The sequence below is a fragment of the Botryllus schlosseri genome, chromosome 16 (genome assembly GCF_051294905.1).
Source record: "Botryllus schlosseri isolate E-star chromosome 16, Bs_hap1, whole genome shotgun sequence".
Taxonomy (NCBI): Eukaryota; Metazoa; Chordata; class Ascidiacea; order Stolidobranchia; family Styelidae; genus Botryllus; species Botryllus schlosseri.
Window position 1 is genome coordinate 14538103 of NC_137251.1, and position 22926 is coordinate 14561028.

The 22926-nt window shown below is 41.3% G+C and overlaps 1 protein-coding gene across 2 annotated transcripts in view; it reads right to left on the reverse strand.

Annotated features, from left to right (window-relative positions):
- Nucleotides 1–390: 390 nt before the first annotated feature.
- LOC145458941 (serine/threonine-protein kinase ATR-like) overlaps nt 391–22926 on the reverse strand; it is a 45955-nt gene continuing 23419 nt past the window's right edge. Inside the window, exons 22-42 of one of the 2 annotated variants that reach the window (XM_080337455.1) lie at nt 22392–22566; nt 21484–21627; nt 20783–20935; nt 19675–19863; nt 19309–19376; nt 17125–17334; nt 15030–15231; nt 13060–13251; nt 12667–12776; nt 12338–12482; nt 12158–12276; nt 8630–8818; nt 7608–7725; nt 7287–7442; nt 6376–6573; nt 4395–4552; nt 3589–3733; nt 2459–2563; nt 1988–2139; nt 1551–1749; nt 391–752 (exon numbers count right to left, since the gene is read on the reverse strand). In XM_080337455.1, the coding sequence (XP_080193581.1) occupies nt 693–752; nt 1551–1749; nt 1988–2139; nt 2459–2563; nt 3589–3733; nt 4395–4552; nt 6376–6573; nt 7287–7442; nt 7608–7725; nt 8630–8818; nt 12158–12276; nt 12338–12482; nt 12667–12776; nt 13060–13251; nt 15030–15231; nt 17125–17334; nt 19309–19376; nt 19675–19863; nt 20783–20935; nt 21484–21627; nt 22392–22566 (3187 nt within the window). In that variant the 3' untranslated portion in view covers nt 391–692. Of the gene's footprint in view, nt 753–1550; nt 1750–1987; nt 2140–2458; nt 2564–3588; nt 3734–4394; nt 4553–5502; nt 5661–6375; nt 6574–7286; nt 7443–7607; nt 7726–8629; nt 8819–12157; nt 12277–12337; nt 12483–12666; nt 12777–13059; nt 13252–15029; nt 15232–17124; nt 17335–19308; nt 19377–19674; nt 19864–20782; nt 20936–21483; nt 21628–22391; nt 22567–22926 lie in introns of both variants that reach the window. The other variant, XM_080337456.1, reaches the window with a different exon arrangement.

The window sequence follows — 22926 nt, forward strand, 5'->3', positions numbered from 1 at the left end:
GACAATGTATGATAAAAGAAGGCTCAGGAGCTAGAGCAATTCAACATATAAGCCATCTTCAAAGCCGTGTTACAGAGTCATATACACACCACGTAATTCCCGTCCCATATGGCGCACTAATATCAAGTTGGAAATAATAGATACGAAAGGGGGTCTGGGGGGTGTAGCCCCCAGGTAGCTGTGATTACATACTTATAGGGGCCTCCTGTAAGACTCACTCAGGGCCCCCCAATCGTAGGGCCACCACTGTGTCACATGTCTGCATGTCCACAGATCAGCTAGCCCTAAGCCGACACCACACCCTTCATTTTTCTATATTAGTTTTAAGAAACCTTTCATTGCCTGCAGTCAATACGGGCATAGTCAGAACAATCAGGAAGACACGCGATACAAACGAAACATTTGGACTTGTTCGGAATGGTAGGTAGAACACAATAATTGTTACGTTATGTAAACTGTAATTTTCGAATACGATATGCACGCACAGATATGTTTTGGTGTCCTTGAGACAAGTATCGGACTCGGGCAGGAATAATCACCCGTCACATGTCCCATTTTCCAAAGATGTCAAGTGCTGACCAAGCGACAACGCATACAAAGATTGATTCAACTTCATCAACAACGTCGTAGAGCCCATGACGCGTCCGTTGCTGCTACAATCCACCAGATGGCAGAAATATTCATACAAGACTTCACATGTACGGCGCCCATCCGATGTACATCTGGCATAGTTTCGTTTCGTCAGTTGCTTCCTAAATGATTGGTCACCCGTCGTTATTAGAAATCAACATGCTTTGTGCCACTCGTCTCTGATAGCATCAGCGCTAATGCGTATTGGAAAGTGCCATAAGATAATCAGTATTTGTAGAGTAGATGCTATGAAAGTATGCGCCAATATTCAATGAATCACGCTGTAAGCTGTATTTACGCAATCCCGACTTCTGTAGCAACACTGCACTATGCTAACAGACAGGTAGCAAGCGGAAAATACGATTACGATTACAGCGCAGGTGTAACCAGTGCATAATATCAAATTGCATTGAGTTGTTCACATTGCGGCAAGTTTTGCTGGTTATAACGTAGTTTTGGGTTTCAATGACGCATTTCCCGGTAACATTTGCGAAGCCTTACTCCATAACGCGTAGAAACGAAGCCCAATTCAAAGGCACACACAAATACACTGTCCAATTATGCGTTTCGATTAAAAAGACGAATGAAAATCGCTCAGGAACTATTATGATCGCGCGAATGGGGCGCGTACGTAATCAGATATAGTATAACTGTATTTGCTCATCTTATCGAGATAGGAGATGGTGTTCATCAACACGCGTATGTCGAGATGACCGTCTTAAGTCTTCAGTGAACCCCAAATTTTCTCAACTGCTGTAATAGGTAATTTGCTCAGAGTAGCATAAATATATAGCGAAATACATCGGTTTTTAACCCATACAATTAGCCGGTAAGGTCGTGCTATGAATTAGCTGGTGGGTTCGGCGCCTATACCAGAAGCTCATCAGAAATGATGACAAAAATGCAATCCACCAATATACCTGAATGAGATAGTGTACGTGGCCCTCGACGGAGAGAGGTAAGCACTTGTTCTTGGCTGCGAAACCGCGCAGACGCTTGTCAATGTCGTTGACGTGAGACAGCGCCATTTCGTTCATGATCTCGCCAGATTCATTGGTTTGGTCACGACTTCGCTTGCTCCATTCGACCAGCGGGTCGTATATGAACGTCTTCAGCACGCTTTGAAATTGGAAATAGAAAAACTGCCAATGAGCATTATGAAACGGCCGGTCATGCACCAGCTGAGAGACATGAGAATCGCGGAACATTTCTCCACAAAAGGATCGACATATGCAAAACAAGTTATCAAAGTAGCTTAGGCTACAAACTGTTCAGGCAAAACATCGTCTATCGTCACTCACCATGCTATCAAAGCTGTAAGATACGTTCGATCGCGACATATAAACAGATAAAATACCTCATTAACGGTTCTCTTTGCTGCCTCAAGAGACGCATGACGGCTTCGCAAGCGCAACGGAAAAATCCCTCGTACCTCATAGGACCCATCGCATCCGTCATGTTATGTGTGAGTCGGAACGGCACGATTTCGGGAACGTCCAACGTGAGTCCCTGTTAAGACCAAATTCAGATGGGGGCAAAATCGAAAAATAACACCAAGGATTGGAGACAATTATCAGAAATTGTAAAAGGGGACTGCCAAATAACTTTTGGTAGTAGTTGAAATAGCAGAGTGCATCTTCACGAAAAAATGACTAATGCCCACACAAATTAGTGGAATTTTCGGAAATACATTCAGTTATCGTGATGTCGGGGCTATTTCGATACGAAAATTTCACCAGTACACGTGATGGAAAACTGCCCAAAAACCAATTTATAATTTGACCACATGTAACCCAATAAAAAAAATCGGGTCAATAATCGGACTAACCTTATTAAACAAGCAATTGAAATCCACATGCACAGCCTCGCCTGTCGTCGAGTCGAAAAGTATGTTTTCACCGTGACGATCTCCCAACCCAAGGATGTATCCGACCTGCCACGAACACACCCAGTTACAACCAAAGCTCCACACTAGGGCTTCCGAAGTTTATTTCTGCTCCCGTCCACTCTCTTTCCGCAACTCATTTCAAATAACACGATGAATGGTGTGGAATAAAAATGCACCACAGGCTTGTTCCATTAAGAATAGCGCCAAACAACTTCGGACTTTTTTTTTTCAATGCCCATATGCAATTTTTATTCCAGTTGATGTTGAATATAACGGTGGTTCACGTGGTTGGATATCATCTGTGGTAGGCAAACTATTGTCGTTGTATGTTTTATTGTTCGATTAGCGCTACCTGTCTGGGTTTACTGACAGGCTACTACAGCAAGGGTATGCAACCTCTATTCGTAGATAATCACACCCATGCATCGTACAATCTCAGGCAGCACTTTTGCAACAAATGCTTTCTAACCACAGATTCATGGACTTTAAAAAATAACACCCGGGATCTACATTCCGTTGACTGGTAACGGCAGAGTAGACTCGTCGACAAATTATAATGGGTTGGCCGACATCATAATCTGTTCCATATTGCAAATAGCATGAAGCGGGATATTACATTTACAATATATTTCCTGACTATATCATTCTACATATTATACATTTTTGTAGGCCGACAAAATGCAAAATGTTGCAAATGCCCATCCCATATTTTATGGTCGCGATCGTGACCAATATCCTCTCAGCCGCTTTCGTTGCGATGGTATTGTGCAGTAACGAATTTGACAATTCAAGACCAAATGTGACAAACAGCTATTGAAAATGATGAATGCAACGTATTCCTATTGAAACGGCAATAATCAATTTCAATAGAGCAAGATACACAGCCAGCAGGTAATTAGGTTGCCTATAACTATTATAATTGGTGGTCAGCGCGTACATGACGTGACATTTAAATTGAAAGTTCAATAGTTTCATGGTAGAAAGCGCAGTAGCCACTTTGAGTCAAACTGATACACACTCCCAAAACCTCAATTTGGGGAGCCCTGGTTTATAAGACGCCCAACACATACCATAGACATAACAGCGGTAGACCTCGCGTAGGCCAGTCTGGCTGCGTACCACGACGTCGGGTCAGGAAACGTAGTCAAAAACCAGTCCCCAAACACAGCCGGGTGCCTGGCCATGAGCTTGTTTCTGAAGACGTCCAGCTTTTTCCTAGGTAACGCAAAATGAAACTGTGACGTAAGCTGTTAAAAACGATGCCGAAGATTTGATGCGTAAATAAATGGTTGGAGATTGGAATAGTAATTGAAATCTCAGCCGCATGCAGCACACACTTCAGCGACAGTGCTTCAATTATGACCAGTTAGTTGTAAGATATTTATCATAAGATTTACTGGCAGATTTATCATAAGATTTATTAGAAGGTACCAACAACTGAACATGCTTTATCGAGCGATGTAGAGTTTAATCAATGTAATTACGTCTTCCTAACATAGTAATGGGACATTCCAATCCATGGTTTGGCCTGTTTTGAAATACATCAACCACACCGGGGGATATATATTATACAGCATTAGGCAAGTTCCATTGCTTTATTACTTATTTTATCAGTTTACAATGTCACAGTCTGATAATAGCCATTTAACGTTGCTTGCTAATCAATCCGCTATGCCGTAAATGGTTGTGCTTACCAAAATGTCAGTCTGGTATAATCGGCGTTGTGGGAGGGAAAATTTCGTTAAATACGGGCAAAAAACGCCAATAAGCATCTGAAAGTGTTTTCTCAGGAAGAAAGACTAATGAATCTCAATCGCGGCAGTGAGGAATGTGAACATCTCTTAAAACTATGATAAGTGCCAAAAAAAGTGCTCACTCCAAAGGTGCTGTGTATGGTAACTGCAGCGACTTGATGGCCTTCACCGACGTGTACAGGTCACGCGAACGATAAATCTTCAATAAAATCGGTCGAAATCCTTTGGTGTTGGGCACCCACTCTATCAAACCGCACTCTTCATTCAGTGGAACTACAGCCTAGCAAACAGAAAAAAGCAAACGGTGCAACAACTAGGACTGTGCAATGTGAATAGCTAGGGTGGAGCCAAGCATTCAAACACTGCCTATTATGGAGTCATAACCAGGGTTGTAATGACTCGAGTCACAACTTTTTGGTGACTCGACTTGACTCCGGTCATTTTTTCAAACGCGTAAATTGACTCGACTCGAGAGAATTTGTAAGTTGACTTGACTTGTACTCGAGGCATTGTACATGACTCGAACCAAGTAATATGAGTCGAGACTTGGACGGCAAAAGACAGACATTTCATTGTAATTTCGAAGAATAGTAAAGTCCCCACATTATTGATATTTCGTCTATCAGTCCTGATACTTGGAAAATAGGGCCAGAATCTGTTAGGACTGAGGAAAATTACAATATTTCTATATCACTCGAGCAGAGTTGAAAAAAGTGGGTTAAACCAAAAACTGAGCAGTGAAAACAATGACTTGGAATCAGACTCGACCCTCTACTCACTGACTTGGACTTGACTCGGTGGCAAATTGAAAATGACTCGACTTGACTCGAGTCAAAACTATAAAAGTGAGATTGACTTGCGACTCGGAACCTTGTGACTAGGAAACGACCCAGGTCATAACCATAATGATGACTTATCTTATCTTTTGACCCCAAGCGTCGTATTCTCTTATCCATATATCAACACTGTTGCCCTACCTCGTTCAGACATTGCCTCCATCGTGAATATCGACTGAATATAACGGGGTTATGGGTGAAGGAGCTTGTTATCGGTTTTATTACTCTAAAAAATCAACTCTCACATCTAAACTCGAATCATTTCAAGCGATACTCAAATCAGATTTGAGTACTTGCATCGTGATTGTGCCCAACTCTAACAAAGACACAACACAAGTTTCAGTGTCTGCCAACATCACGGCGTGCCAAAACAAATTCACGCCAGACACGTAACTGCAACGATACTGTCTTCGGCGCCAGGTAATTGCGCAGTTCTCTGGTGCTGCAGAAAGTTCCAGTCTGTCTGTAGATTCGTATTAGAATGTGTCTTAAACCGTTGGTGTGCGGGACCCATTCGATAACGCCGCATTCCTCGTTCAACGGAATTACGGCCTGGCCAAAAAGAAGTGTTTCAGTGCCACTTACGCTCAAACAGAATCTTTTGTGTCGCCGGAATGATTTTGTGGGCATGACCGTGCAGTTCAGACAATCCCATCAGTAGTAATTGATCCGATTATTTTGGTTCAAAATGACAAAAACGGCCCACGCTATGGCAAATTCATAGTTGGTTTGAATCGGTCTAAGGTCAATTGGGCATCGACTTTCCCTAGTACAGTGGTTCGCAACTTTTTCAGTATGCAGAAAAGTAAAATTCGAAAACAAATCTTGCGAACCGGTTAACTTTTGAAAACCAAAATCAAGCCAGAATGTGATGACCGAACTAACCAAAGAACTACAACTTTAATTCAAAGAGAAATTTGCTGCAGTATTTTCGATATTACGCATGCTGCAAGGCAAATTCCCGCTTAAACCACCAACAACCAACAAATTTTGTCAAATTCTCTTCACGTAGTCTCCTGGCATCAACATACTGGTCTTAAACGTGTTGTAGGCTACTTTCAAACAGTTTGTTGCAACACTTATAGCATTGGGTCATAGGATAAGTCAAAAGTATACCATGATCTCATGAATCAGTATATATATAAATCGGTATACCAGCTTTAAAGCTCTTACACAGTCGACATTGACCAGGGGTTTAAAACCACTGCCTCACATGCATTAAACCCACTTAAAAACTACGACCTAGCGACGAATAGGAATGTCTCACGTATGTCCGTATGTTCAACTGGCGTCTCCTCGTCTCCGAGTCGAGCTTGAGGCATTTATTGACGATGGTGTTGAATTCCATCAGGCGCGCATCCTTACGCAGGTCGTCCTTTGGCTTGCACAGGAACAAATACGTCTTCCCGTCGCTGGCCCTGATATTGATCTTCTTCGGACGTTGCAACGACGGTAGGACTTCGATCTACGTATGAAAAAGAGCAGAGGTGGTGACTAACAAAGTATAACAATAAATAACATCTTCCTATTGAAATAAACCTGAATATTTTCGGCTGACACTAGTCAGGGGTAATCCTCAGCAACTAGCAGAGAATTGGAAAGAACATTATACATATACAATCGTACCACCAAATATGACGTCATCAGCATGAAATATATGTAGTATATGAATAAGTTATTACATTGTATATTGAAGTTCTGCACCTACAAGAGGTTCATCAAACCAACTTTGTAAAACTACTTACTGGAATACTCTCAGATCTTTGCTTTCTACTTCCATTTGCAATAGTTTGACATGTCTTAGATATGGCTACTTCTACTTGCAATTGACTAGGAATTTACAGTGATACTTCTGCTCAAGTATTAGCAGTGGCTAAAGTGACCACGTCTGGTAGTATGATGTCATCCACGTTGTCCTTGCGTTACAATGAATATTTGTGATGTCATGTAGTTATTGAAAATCATACTGGCCATGCCTATGTCCAGGCATTCGCAGATGATGTCGCAGATTTTATTCAGTTTCAAGTATACAGCTTCAGAGCATTGAACTAGAAAGCCAGGATTACGGCCTTTAGAATTACAAATTCAAACTCAGTGGCAGACTCGGCATTGGCTACAATTAGTCAATAATTTATATATTGGCATCGGTAGGTATGATCAACATTGCCCAATACATACAGTGTCTTCGAATCCAACGATATAAATAGCCTTGTCTGGAAACGGGTTGTGTCTTCTCATTGGTGATTTTGATTCTTGAGTCGTAGAAGTCCCATGGCTTGTGAACTCATTTCGTGGCAAAGTAACGGTCATGTAGCGTTGCAGTGGCAGTAAAATCTAAACAGATTCATCGGCCTATTAGCAGAGGTTGTCAGGAACGAAGTAGTTCTGCCTTTTCCGAGTTCCCGATCACATATTATATAATATATATACAATTGAGATTCGCTGGTACGATATCACAGAATCCTTGCTTGTGATTCTCAAAGCCAGCTCACAACTGACCTCACTAAAGCTGTCCTCTTCGACCAGCCTTTTCAGCGGCTTGAAATGCGTGCTTATGCTGAGCGATTGCATGGTAGAAGCTGGCTTGTTGCAAAGCTCCAGAAGCTTGTCGGTCAGTCTGGAAGAACCCGTTTCGTTTGAAAACAGAAAACACACAATCAAGACCATACGCGAAGGTATGATTGCTGTGAATGCATTATATTGGGGATTTGTGTCTTTTGACTTTCCCTACTAGTTCTCTAGAGTGGAAACTCAAACATATTATTTAGTATGAGGAGATTGCGATTTACTCGCTATAAGTTAACCACACTGTCGTGCCAAGAGAAGCATACATTATTTGATAATCGCGGAAATGTATACCTACAAATTGAATCACCAAGAATTGACACCAAAAGAATATTTATCTCTGACAAACACGGATGCTGGGTCGTCCAAAATTTGGAAAATTTCAAAGCTGTACGTTGCAATGTCTCCTTCTATAGATTATCGACAAAAATCATCAGTGAGCCTTGTAAGAAGGTCACAGGAAAGTCGGTAAGATTTCGTGCAAATCCTTAGAAAGTAGCTTCCGAATAGCGGACAGGCAGAACACAGAACAATTGCTGTTGGCGGACTCTTTGAACAAATAGAAGCACCTAATCAGCAAGTAAGCGGCATTGCATTGCCGATTAGCAAAAGAAGAACAGTGATTTTCAGTTTGCTAGTCTGCTCCCTATTCTATGGTCAGTGGTCTAGCCACTTGTCCGCAGCTACTTTCAAACACTTTGTGCCAAATCTTAATCACTTTCCTGAAAGTTTCTTACAGGCTCATTGATGTTTTTTATCAATTATCAATAGAAGACATTACAACGGAGCATTTTTGAAATTTTCCAAATTTTGGACAACCCTAATATATACAGATAAAGATATACACAGAGCATCTGATTCACTAATCTGCTAGTCGAACACCTGAATCAGTATACAGACTATGTATGGCTTCCAATTTTCTGTCGCTATTGGACACGGGGATGGCGCAAGCTCACCTGGTGGCGTCGGATATGATCTTTGAAAGTTTCCTGTCTTTTAACTCCGCCAGTTTGAAGATTTCTTTACATCTGGCCGCGCGCTTCGGATATGAAGACTTTGATATCGCCATCAGCGTCCACAGAGCTTGCTGCGGGTAGGCGCGGATCACTTTCGCCACGACAAGCTTCAGCTCCTCGAACGTAGGCCTGGAATGAAGCTCACACTGAACAATTGGGATTAATTTCCGCAAGTGCTAGGATAATTCATTGTGAGGGGACTGAATTCTGGGATGGTCTTGAATCCCCAGCGTATTATTTAGTTTGGCTGTAGTTTATCAGAAAAGTGGAATCTGGAATTGTAAAGCATAACAATAAATTAATGTTGCAAATGCTGGAATTAGCTTTTGCTCAGATTCAAACACCATACAAGGAAAATTGGATGTGTGACGTATACCGTATATGCATGACGGTAACTGAATACATTTTCAAAAATTGCACCAATTGGTAGCGTTATTAGTCATTTTGTGTTACAAGATGCACCCTGCAAATTGCAAAAGTAGCCATCTTTGGTCAGCTATTAAAAGTATCCGACTTCTCGACCAAAACAACTTACTTGAGCAGTTTACAGATCTTCATTTACTAATTGCACTTGAAGTGGCTTCAACAAGTCCTGGAAATCGCTATATATGCCGAATACAACTTTACAGCGTTATTTCTAACTCTACTTGAGTAGACCTACCAACGATTAATCTTTCGACTACCTAAGCCCCTATGTGCATTATGTCTTTGTGCCACTTTGTTGTACAGTTTTACGTATGAGACCATGCGTAATTAAGTATGCTAGTGCTAAACAGTAGTGTTAATCGACTTATTGATAGGCAAAGATGGCACGAGTGTAGTATATTTAAACTAGCTTTTGCTTTTGGTATAGTCGATAAGGGCGAAAAGCATTGGTGAATGCACATATGTGATCAATTGCTAAAATCAGTATGACTTTAAAATACACAAGGACCCCTCGCTGTCAGTCACACTTCATTCTAGCTGAGCAGTCTCATTATTTTCACATGATTACAGCCATGTCAGACTGGTTGATTGAAATCAATGTTTCATAACATTAAACCGTTTGACAATCGATTATTCCCTCTCAAGTTTGCCTTTCCGATAATGAAAAAGCAGCAATTCCCTGGCGTAATTGTGAAGGACGAAAGTCGGGAATTGAATATTGATTTAGGAACTGGTTATTTTGGATTGTGTACAGGCAATAACTCATGTGACACTATCGTACATTATTATGTAGAATAAATGGACATATGTCTATAAAGATGTTTCTGTCGTACATGTCTCAAGCACACATTGCCGCAGTCACGTGCATATTAATGCCAACTCATTATCCAATGGTAGTATGCCAATGAGTCATCGAAATACCTGCAGGTGAAAACAGGCAGAAAATATACACATATAAAACGACAATTCCGAACGCTGTGATGTCACTAAGCTGGTGACATCGCACAGGAAGCTTTTGATTACTTTACTTACAGAGCTTTTACTCAAGTAGTGTCTTTCAGGTAGACCAGATTTACTTATATGTAAACACTAAATATGCGGTGGGCACAGTAACCGAGTGGGTGGTGATTGACAAAGTAGATTGAGTAGGCACACCCCAGACGCCGTTCATCCGATGGCTAGCATACATGCTCGCAATTTGACGGCACATCTTCACGAAAGATACAGGATACTTGATTTTACCACAGAGTGTCACATCACGGAACAGCCCCAACAATTTCCTGTGACAGCTGTAACGTCGGGCAGTACAATAGATTTTACTCATAGCATGCACGGATGCATTCATGAACCACATCAAAAATACTATTGGAGGAACAGAACTTCAATACACCTTATACATACAATTGTATGATATATAGTCACATCAAAACAAACCCTACTATTTACGGGTGACACATGCAGGGCTTTGGAGCAGCCGCAAATTTAAACTGCTCCAGCTCCGGCTCCGGAGCTCTCTTCTATCATACATTAGCTCTGGCTCCAGCTCCGGCTCTGAAAATATTGAATGGTCCTGTCTATATCAGGGGTGGGTCGCAAATGTGGCCCGCGAGAGGGTTTTGCGTGGCTCGCGAGGTAATGTCCTATTATATTATCGAAAATGAATTGCTCAGATTGTGAACTTGCAATGCCAACCAAAAATTACAATTCTGGCTGCGACACTTGGGATGTTGATGACTAAAATATCAGTTCCGACGCATTGGCAGATCCAGGGTCCAGTCACATTTTCAGTAAATCGTCGTACATTACAATAAACTAAAATAGTAGCGAAATTTTTCTTCACGCGTCGCGTGTTTAATTGTCACACGATTTCTTGCTTGGTAGCCTACCCCCAACTAAAAATGAAAAAAAAACGCCTAATTTATCCGATTGAGTCTAACTGTAGGCCTACTCGCAATTACGGAAGAAAGTCTTTTCGCGTTTGCGCTCGCATAAAAATCGTCGACAGTGAAATGTAGGCACAAAATGATTGTCGCATATTATCGGAGACCTTCGATATCGATGTGTCCAGACGCCGAATAGTCGTGTCCTTGCAAACTGAGCCTAGCGGGTGGCATACAATAGACCCGCAATACTAACCTAGTTTATTTATAAACTTAGAAAATTTTACCCGCTTGGCGTGGCTATAGTGGACCGCGCACTCGTTCGTCAATTGCATGTGCCCCTTTTAGCCGAAAAGGTTGGCCATTCCTGGTCTATATAGATTATTACTAATCTACTAATAGGTTAGTTATCTATAGTAATCTAGAGTCTGTCAGCCGTCAGTAACATCCGATGTAGCAACAAAGACATATAGGTGCCGCAGTGCCGGCTTGTGACGTCATACTGAATACTTGTCAATTGTCGACAACATCATAGTTGCACTAGAACGCAATTTACTCCATGCCATTGCTGTGCACAGCATTAAAATTCAGGCCTGGTGTTCATTTATGTTAAATCAGCAGATGTGGCTGTTGCAGATATAATAGCATCTTATGAAATAGGTCGGAGCCGGAGCTACTCCTCAAATAACGGGCTCCAGCTCCTGCTCCGGCTAAATTTTATGTAGAGCTCCGGCTCCAGCTCCGGTGAAAATGCCCGGCTCCGGGGCTCCGGCTCCAAAGCCCTGGACACATGTCACCAACTAGTGGAGAATTGATATGAACAAAGAGCATTGTATATTAAGAACCAACAGCCTCTGACGAGTGTGAGCTGCAAATATTCGGGTTTCTTTCAATCTGAATATATCATTCAAATTTAATAATATAGGAACTACTTTGTACGTTAAACTTCCTAAATGTTAAAGTCTTTATATCATTTTGGTTTTAAATATGTCAAAATCATTTTGGTTTCAAAAACATTGAATTTAAGAAGTGGAAGTTTCCTAAAAACGACGGCTCTTGAGTCGGAAATAAAAGAAGAGGCTCTATCTACTCAAACATAGCAACATACTAGAGGTAAGTGCGTTATCTCAGAGAGTGAAAAACAAAACTCGCGACGACTCACAAATGCGGATGGCATATTCTCGACACCAGTTGCGAAAAAGCAGTCAGAAACACGTAGGCCGGTAATCTGTCGCGTAAGTCCGACACAACCCCAGTCAGCTTTTTGGCGTCGTCCTTATTCTGAGGTTTAAACGCATTTGATAATAAAATCAATAAAAGACACCATCAAGCCGCAACTCACGTATGGCTTGTTTGCCTTCTCGAGCTTAGCGATGTTGGCTTCGTAGTCCAGCCAGACGGTCAGTAACTTGGTCAGGGACTCGTAAATGTGAGACGTGCCGTAGCAGAGTGAACGTCCGTAGTGATTCATGATGTAGAAGAGATGGCTGGAATACGGAATAGTGCCAATCCCTCATTGAAGTTTTAGCGGTTCAAAAGAACCACGAGATTGCGATATATTGAAGATGGTAAGAATTGGCAAGAATGGAGAACAAAAATTTTGACTTTGTAAACAATTTGGACAAAATTCCAACTTGTCAAAAAAAAATCGCATTATCATTATAATATTACCCTGCTTTCCCGGGATTCCTGTTCTCCCCCATAAAGGCACTCATCAGCTTGTCGTAGTACTTTGCGGCATAGAAATGCGAATCCTCCCATTCCGGCATGAAAGCCACCGCCTGTAACGTTGTGAAGACAGGACTACAGCTAGGCACAATAATTCCAGTACTCATAAAAGGTAAAAGGTACATTTTTGAACTTTTCACATTGTTCATACTGTTGAGAGTGTTACTCAATTACTCGACGCCTTAAACTCGATTCAGAATATAATAGCTGGGACAACTAGAAAATCTTCAGTTTTTCCAAATTAGATTAGAATTATAACAAAATATATTCAAGCCTGGAGCGTGCACTCGGGCACTCGATTTCGCGCAGCCGTAGACTTGTTGAAAATGAGAATACCTCTCGGAAATGTTTCAGTATGGTGTTGCTGTCGGAACTAGACGATTCCTCCATCAGTCGCGCCACCAACAGCATGGCCTTGGCCGTCGACATTTTCTCAGCCCTGCCCGGCATGGTTGAGTTTCCTGCCGCGTCAGGAAAATAATCGGCAACCCCTTTTTGCAAGGTCAACAACGCCTCGTGACTTTCACCCTGGAGATATCGATTTTTTCTGTTTATAAACGCAGTCGATTTCGCTTAATTCAGACAGTTTGGTTTCGCTCACTATTGGAAGAATTAGCGGAAAATCAATGAATGTGCGTAGAGACACACAACACATTCAAAATACGGCAGTAAATCAATCGCAGCAGCGCTATACTGCAGTAATCGGCACAGATCGCATAAAACGCATGTCAGGTATGCCTTCAGGTTAGTTGTAATCATTACTGTGTCTTCGATACCAAACCATACAACAAATACTATATACTGTATTACTGTGCAACACACACGTATGGTATGGGGTTCAAATAGTACTTTTTGATATCAACACAAAGGCAACTAACTGTCGTAGTGTCATAGAAGCGTGTTTAGTTTTTCTTCTTCTACTTCAGTGAGCAATCTCACTTTCTCTGCTAAGCTTTACTGTACCAATTCGTTCTACAATATGCACGCAATTGTACTTAATTTGAAGTGCCTATGAAGCCGACACGGCCTTCGGGCCTTATAGGAGTTCACAGTCGATTGTTACTGCATGGATCGTCATTGTTTCGCCATAATCACTCATCTTGTGTTAAAACAGTGGTTCCCAACGTGGGCGATATCGCCCCCCAGGGGGTGATTTGGCGGTCTAGGGGGGCGAAAATGACGAAGGGGGCGACAGGGGGGCGAAAATGGACAAAGGGAGCGACGGGGGGGGCGAAAATAGCGAAGGGGGCGATAGGGGGCGATGACGCGTCAAAACGGCTGACCTTTTTTTTTTTAGTCAACCCACGGAAATTTAGTTACAAAAAGTGTGTCAAATTAGACATCGAGCCGAAAATTTGACCTTTTTTTATTTTCAGTCAACCCGCCGGTGATTACAGAGTGTATGCCCAATTTTCGGTACACAAAATTTGGGGGGCGATGATCGGTGTTGACCTTGAAAAGGGGGCGATGGGTCGAAAAAGGTTGGGAACCACTGTGTTAAAACGAAAGAAGTACTGTTTATTGTACCGTAACCAAACGATAAGAATTGAGAGCCTGTGAACGAATTAAACAGAGTTTATTACGTGAAAATTTTACTATTGCTCCGTTCCTGAGCAGCCTGGCCGAATAAAGCGGTTGTCCTGATTATCTGGTGACCGAATTAAGCGGATTCGGCTATATATTTGAAACAATCGCATCTTTTAGAGAACGTCCAATTTTAAAGCTCGTTTGAAATGAGGCAGAGAGTATAACGTTGTCTGCACCGTGGACGTCGAAGTTGAAACCTTGATCATCAATTAGAAATATAATGGGGCCAGATATTCTAATTTCGTCGCGGTGGAATCGAAGTAACTCGTGCCCATTTTACACATTTTGAGAAAATTAACTTTACGTGAAGTTTTCATATTCTTTCAGCCATATGTTGGCACCGATTAACTTTGAAGAACTGACATATAGTTTTAAACTAGACAAAAGCTACTTTGATTCCACTGCCACGATTTTTACGACGGTGACATTATATTTGGTGAGAGGATTGTTGATATACAATGTTATTTTCAATTCTCTACTAGTTGCTGATGAGTGTAAGTCAAAAATATTCGGGTTTATTCCATGTGAACACACTATCTAACGGTTTACATTTCTTTCGCGAATGAAATCGACATTACAACCCGCCTACTTTTCAAAACCTATAGAGTACCCAAACAAAATTTGTATCAATTCTTCATTGACCACCCTCTGAGAGTGGATCGGTGATCAAGTAATAATAATTGATAATTAAACGAAGTGCACATAAATCTACCGCGTACCTTATTCCACAGCCACTTGGCACGTTCGATGCAAAACTCCGGTATTTCCATGTCTTGCGCGTTGATGAGCGCGTTGTAGGCGGACTGCAGGTATCCGGCCTTACGAGCGTGTTTCGCAGTTTGAAGCCATAATTTGCCCACCAAATTTTTGACGAACGCAGTGTCTACAGTGTCTACGGAAGCTTGTTTGCTCAAATGTGACCTGATCATGGTAGAGAGAGGTTTTAAGGCATGGCGGATATGATCAGTGCGTTCTATTTACCATTACTTCAATTTTAACCCTACTCCCGCGAATGCGAACAACGGGACTTGAACCGACGCCCAATATATCGCCGTGATCAGGAAATAGCAGCCTAACCAACTGAGCTACTCGGACGGCTCAGACGAGAGAGGTGACGATGATATTGAAACAAGTCTACGCGATTTCTCAAAAGTGAAAGATGAATTTGTTTTTCGTTTTCACGTGACGTGATACATAATCCTTCCCATAGTGAATGACCTCGTGGTTGTCTTACATATCAATTACGGCGTTCAAACAAGACATTACTGAGTTCGATACATTTACGCAGTCGCGCGCACCGCGACTGGAAAGTCTTCGTTATAAGCATTACTCACGGCCGCCGCTGATTACGTCATCGCGATAGAGGCAACGCGCCTTGTAATTCGTGTTTATTTGGCTTTGCCTGGTCCAGTTATATAAGTCCAAATCCATGTTACTGTTTTTATAGATACTATTGATCGCACATAACTAACAAAATGTGCAATTTGCAACTGCACAAGGCCATCGTAAGTAAATATATTGCCTTGTTTGACACTTCTCATAGGCGCGCGATTTCTCTTGTTGCTTCATTTCCTATCAATTTGAAACGTGTTCTACACATCGAATGTCCGATACAGGTTCGTTAGTATATGGGCATATGATCAACATCTATTCATTGAAGTCTACAGTAACTTCGTACAACATATAAAACGGATTTCAACTGTCTGTATGTTGTTATTACAGGCGCAAGTATCGTACTCGCGTAACTTACACACCCATGTCTGTAGTGTTTAGCACTGGCGTCGGGTAACTTATATAAGACCAACCTTCGTGATACTGATCTTGTTGAAGTGTTATGGACTGCATCTAACTATGTGTGTTACATTCAACTGTATAAAAGGCAATCGTAAGTGAATGTATATGCCCTTATGCGGCAATGCTGACACGTGCGCGGCATTTTTTCACGTAACAGAATATTGCTTTATTTCACACCAATTTGAAGCGTGTTCTATCCAACTAATTCCCGATATTATGGTTTCAAAGAACTCTTTCGATCAACAACTACTCTAAAACGAAAACTGTGTCTGCTTACGGCGTGTAGAACGGAAGATATAAGGGATTATAAGATTAGCGTTCATTTAGGCGAACTGAGCTACACATTGCATTTTGCGGGAAACGTTTTTTCTGTATTCAACCTGCATTTTGAACGGATTATGGGGTAAGGCAATGATTTATATATAGCTCTTTGTATGCGCATTGACAATAGCTATTTATAGACGATAACTGTAACCGTTTATGACCACTACAACGCAAGATGTCGTTAATTGATTGAAGCGAGTTTGTGAAAAACTGCATGGATCTTCATTGCAATATCAATTCAATAGCATATTGGAAATGGAGACATACAATTTTACATTACTATGAAACAGAAATTCGTGTATGGCACTATTGTTGTTTTTGAATTGTCAAAAGCCCCATCACCCAATTTTAGTTGGGACAAACTAGTGTAACAACGAAATTGTTAACGATGTTGAGATGACCAGAGTCACATTTTCTGAATGATTTGAGTAGACTCGAGTTACTGTAAAAATTTGCAGTGACTCAAGACCTGAAGGTAGTGACTTGCCGGCGACACCGGTTGGTATGAAGAACCATAGCGTGTTAGTTTTACGTGTACCAGGTCATATCTTTCAATGAATATGTTCTTAAGACGGAGAAAATTTCGAGAAAAACGAGGCAAACTCTTGCTCTATCACTATGAAGTCGATAGACAACTGTAGTCAGGTGAGCCACGCAAATGGACAAATAAAGAATACAGTAATACATGTACATTACCTTTCTAATAAATCAAGCACGGCTCTCTGCAGGCAGAGTATCGGCTCCCTCGTTTTGAACGAGTTCTGTATCGGCTGCAGACGTTCTTGCCATGTTCTGTAACAGTCCATTGCGATCTGCTTCATATCCGTATTGCCGTCGGTAGACTTCAGCTTTTCTGTTATATCCTCCAACTCAGTAAGCATGTGAAGCCGTATGATTGCTTTGTATCTGAATGCGCAGTTATAATTATCACACAGCTAGTAATGGGCCCCATTAGCGAACTATAATACTGAATGATTAGTCGATCAGTGGTTCTTAACCCTAGAGGTCTGCGAAGCATTTTCAGGGGGTTCACAAAACGATTGATAGTCTAATTTCTAATTATTTTACAATTAGACCTAGAGAAGCCACAAGGCAGTTTCTCTTTATAACTACTAAAAGTCCAGGAGTCACATCAACAGAATGATTGTCCGAGATGAAATATCCTACTGTGCAAACTCGTTTTAATTGCCAAGTTGTCGATACGTTATTGCTACAAACATATCGCTGTGGGAGATGTTTTGTGGGGGTCTGTGGAAAAAATATAATGTTGGATACGAGGAATCTGCTGTAAGACGAAGTCTCGTTAAGCCACTATCTTGATTGTAAGTTGTTCGAAAGAAAGAAATGCAATTTACTATTTGCTTGCTCTATCGTACCGACCCTATCGTAGGGTGTATATGGCTGAATTGCGTTACCGAAATTTAACGAATTTTGTGCAAAAAGTCTTCCTAAATTTCACTTATAACTGGTCTCGTATGAGTAGTATGTATTGAAAGTAGACTGTGAACTCTATATTATGAAACAATGCAGAATAATACGTTTCATATTTCTAGGTCAATCAAAAATTGTATTTTTTATTTGTCTAATTAATGGAAAAGACTTGAATGTTTTGCCTTTTCAAATCGAGATATACCTTTCTAATATATTTGGCGGACCGGCAGGAAAGTTGCCACGGAAAATAGATTTAATGTAGGGGTCACAAACTCTAGCTGCAACTTTGGAATTAACTCGTTTTTGTGATACGGGGGAATATTTTGCTCGGTCGTTATGACAATTTCATTCATAATAACACAGAACAGTGTCTAAAAACAAAACCACTTCGTTCACACAATACCAGTAAGCAGTGTTGGGATGACTCGAGTCATGACTTGAGTCAACTTTTTCGTATGACTTGACTTGACTCGAGTCACTTTGGAAAAATGACTTGACTTGACTCGAAGCTTCAAAAATGTGCATTGACTCGTGACTCGGAGCAAAATTTACGAGTCAAATTCAAGTCATCAAGTAAACGGTGTCGAATAAACCACCGTATTTTGTGTATGTTCAGATTGTCCGAGATACGCCGGTGTCACTTGTGACACTGTGACTGCAACCATTCATTCACTAATTTAACGTTTCACTGAACCTCGATTGTTAGATCACAAATAAATTGACCGCAAACTGAACAAGCACAGCTTACGTTGTCGTAGTAGTAGTAGTAGTACTGTAGTAGTAGTAGAAGATTTAACCAAATAGCAATGTGTCTCTGTTTCTTAGGCGGCCCGATGCTTACGTTTCGCAGCGCTCACCTTTGCCAACCTTCTTGTGTGATTTAAATCGAACAAATATAGTTTGTGCGTAGATATTTTAACGGACGTGTAGATGGGTATTGTAGGCTATTGTACCATATCAATTTGTCTCAACGTCTCGAAGCTTCGTATTGAGTGCTATATTTTGGCTGATAATAAGTGACTGTAGCATGTAGCTGTACAGTTGCTCACGTATTTTATTAGCAGTTCTACGTGTGCGCGGGGAATACAACGTCTTTTTGCATGTATATTTAACTAGATATTCGTTATTTGATTCAAGAAAAATGATCAATTAATCTGTCTTTCACCCGGCTAGCAAAATATAATGACTCATCACTCATACTTCGAAAATTCAATTTGACTTGAATTGTGACTTGACTCGTGACTTGACTTGACTCGAGTCACCTTTGAAAATCGATTGACTTGACTTGACTCGAGTCAAAATCTGCAATGACTCGAGATGACTCGTGACTCGAAGGTAGTGACTTGATCCCAACACTGCCAATAAGCGATATTCACACCCTGAAAATCCCAAACTATCATTGACACCAGTAAGTCCACTCTCCATGAAATACAAAACCGTATAACATACCCTCTTTGATACGACCCGCGTTCCATAGTGGCAGCAGACAATGGCCCCGTCTGGTCCAGGTAAACATCCTGCGTAAAGCAATACGAGTGCATCTTACCGACGATGCATCAAATTGCAAAAATTGCACTTCAAGATTTTGAAAAACGCAAACACACACAGATATAGACGGTTGAATGGTATATTTGCATTGAAATGAACCCAAATATTTCCGGCAGTCAGGGGTAATCGTCGGCATTGTATATCACCAATTCTGATGTCACCGGCATGAATTCTGAATAATCGAGGCGGAGAGATCGATGTACTATTTTTAGATGGCACAGGAGCAGATAAAAGTTATGCTAACAGCAAACAGCCAAAAAATCTCACGTCGATAATGCTCCGAAATTGGTCCCAACGCTTTTCCTTGACCACCAAAAGCAGCTGTCCCAGTCTTGCATTCCAGTCGTGCGATTGCGACAGATCTGTGCGCCGAGAATCCGAGTTGAGGTATTTATCGAGCGAATCCCATCTGCCCAGTCTCCAAGCGGCCTCGATACGGAAAGATTCCAAGTCGTCCTGATTGTAATTTCATACTCTCGGTTCCGAAAGGCGTACAGAAACAGAGAGAAACGACCGTACACAATCAGGGCCGTTGAGCCTGAGTCTCGTTAAATTTTCTCTCGATGGAGTCAGAGCCACATAAATATTGTAACATTCTTTGGGGTCGCGGACACACATACCAGCTGGAGTCTGACACCGATTCCAACTACTTTGAATCGAACCAACTGTCTCAAAATGCTACTAGAACAGGGGTGCTTATGCATATCTCTGGTTCACCGACCGCTTGGGGGTCAATAGACTAATTTTAAGGGGTCTATGTAAGGCCAGTGTTAAATCTATAACTATAACACTACATTGTCCTTTATAAATCCGTCCTTAAATCCTTACTTTCAGCGCTGACCAATGGTCACATGCGAAAGTGGTGACCTCTCTGCAGCCATCAGGTAGCTTTTAAAGCAACAAATAGACTAGATCGCAATATGAGGTGTCATCATTAGTACTGATGACCTTTTTTAAGTCATCAGCGTCCGAAATTTCACGGTTAGGGGTCTCACGCAACAACCTTTAACAACATTTAGCGGTCCACGCTACATGAATGGTTAAGAAACACTGTACTGAAAAGTGCCTTTGCAGTTGCAGCAGTGTTCCAGATTAATCACATGAAACGGCCCTTCACAGACTCAGTTTCTTTCTGCGAGAACACTTTATTTAATTCAAGAGAATAGTTTGATTGGCTTGGTGATATGAATAACTGGAAATTGTGATGAATGTAGAATTTTCCGATCCTATTTACAGGAATGTTGGAGTTTGGTGAAGAAGATATTAGGAGTATTTCAAGTTTCCGCAGTCAGAGTCGGTATATTTAAAATGTCTAGATTCGCAGTTGGAGTCATAAAGTGAACCAGCTCCACAGCCCTGGGCGCAACGAACGCACCTGCCATGTGTTCCGCTTCGAAATGGTGCCATCCATGAGGCAAGTGGCAGTCGAAAGTTGCCCCAAATTCATCAGGCACTTCACGTAATCTTTGATTCCTCGTAAATCATCGGGGTTCTTTTCGATAGCGTGAGCGTAACAGGCGCACGCGTCCTAAAAGGGAAACAGAAACTTTCTTAGATTCTATAATTGTACTGCCAAATTTCATCAACTAATATGTAATAAGCTTTCTTACTTTCACATATTTCTGGTCTTACACAGGGTATTTTTAAACAGTTTTGTACGAAAGTTGAAGCTTTGAGACGTTGGTAGGCCTATGTCTAAAGTAGACCATGAACTTCACATTACGCCAGAAAGCGTTCTATATCATGTTCTGGACTTCCAAGTCAGTTTAAAATGTGACGTTTTATTTTTCTAATAAACGGTCAACCTCTTTAATACTAGAATTAACGATAAAAGATATTTGGAAGACCGGCCTGAAAATTAATGCAGACCTGCGGTTGAGAACCGCCGCCTTAATATACCCATATTTTTGGTCACGATAATCATACTGCAATAATATTTCAAACTTTCAAAATCGCTAAATTTGGATTCACTCGGAAGCGCGTTGCGTGATAACTTGACTTTACCGTAACAACAGTACGATTCTCAAACAAATGAAATTTCTGGTTTGCGACAAAGCAATGCGCCTGGCCACGAACCTGTAACTTTCCGGTGCTTTCCAATTGCTTGATCTGAATGCTCAGCGTTGGTCTCGCAGAGCGCACGGCCGCAATGCCAGCCACACCGTCTGGTTCGTCCATTTCGACAAAGATTTGCTGCAAGAAGTTGATAGCTTCCTCGTCCTGTGCAAGAGCAAGTCAAAGGAATTATCGTTGACGGAACATTCATCGAAATCGTTGTGTTGTGCTATGCTTAGAAGTTAATTTTACATTAAAAATGTCATGACTATTGTTATTATGACAGGGATGCATTAATATCGTATTTATAAATCAGAAAAGGAATGTTTCACTGCATATGATCATGAACTGAGATACACAGCACTTGGTATGTATGTAGTCAGGTATTCAAGTTAGAGGTTTGGGGTTAGGTTGAAGTTAGGGGTTAGGTAGATCACTATTAGGATAAGGAGCTGTGAAGGGCTGAATTCACTGGAAACCTGAGCTTCATTGCTGTCGGCCGAATTCACAAGCTATACTAGCTAACGTCGTAAGAACACTTCATTCTAAACATTCTTTGCATATCGATAATCTGGCTTGAAGCTACCTTTTGAATTACTGTATTATTGTACACGTTCCACCGTCAATATACCCATCGACAGTTAACATCGACACAATCTCACGCCAATCGCATTCCCCCATTAATCCCAAAATTTACACCAAACATTTGAAGCCTGCCAGAGCTCCTCACGTATGTCTGCGATATTAGCTACGAAAACAAAAGACCGGCTAATTATTTCAACGTAAGAGAGGAATCCGATCCAAGAATTGCAGGGAAAAGGCTATATTCAAGTATTCAGATTAAGTCTGCTAGTATTCGTATTGCTAATATTCTAATTTCTCGAATTCCTCAGATAACAGCAAAAGACGTATTCTCCGTTGTTCCTTACCACCTTAACCTCAGTCGTACGGGCCGAGTCCGCGTTCTTCCCCCTGAGATGAGCCTCATAGTGCAGCAGAGCTCTGCGGTATGCGCGGCAATGAAAAGACGCCTGCGCCAAGAGTAGCTGCGGAATTCTTCCGAGGAAGGCCTTCACTTTTTCGACGTGAACGCTTAGCACTTGACTGGAAAGCGAGGCGGTCGTAGTGGTCAGAATTGGCACACAAGTAGAAGTAGAAGTAATGGCGTAAATTTCTACTTTGCAAGTAGTAGTCGCGATTTCTAAAACATGTCAAAGTTACTCCAAGTAGAACTTGAGAATCAAAGTCGTAAAATTAACATTGTAGGTAGTTTAAGAAAGTAAATTTGGTCATACTTTTATCTGTCAATTCAGAGGTGGATACTTTAAAATTTGCAAGGTGCGGCAAATGAAAAATGACATAATACACTACAAAGAGGTGCAATTTCTAAAATATATTCAATTCAATTACCATGATACAGGGGCTATTCAAAATTTTGGATTAGTAATAGTAGTATTTACGGTG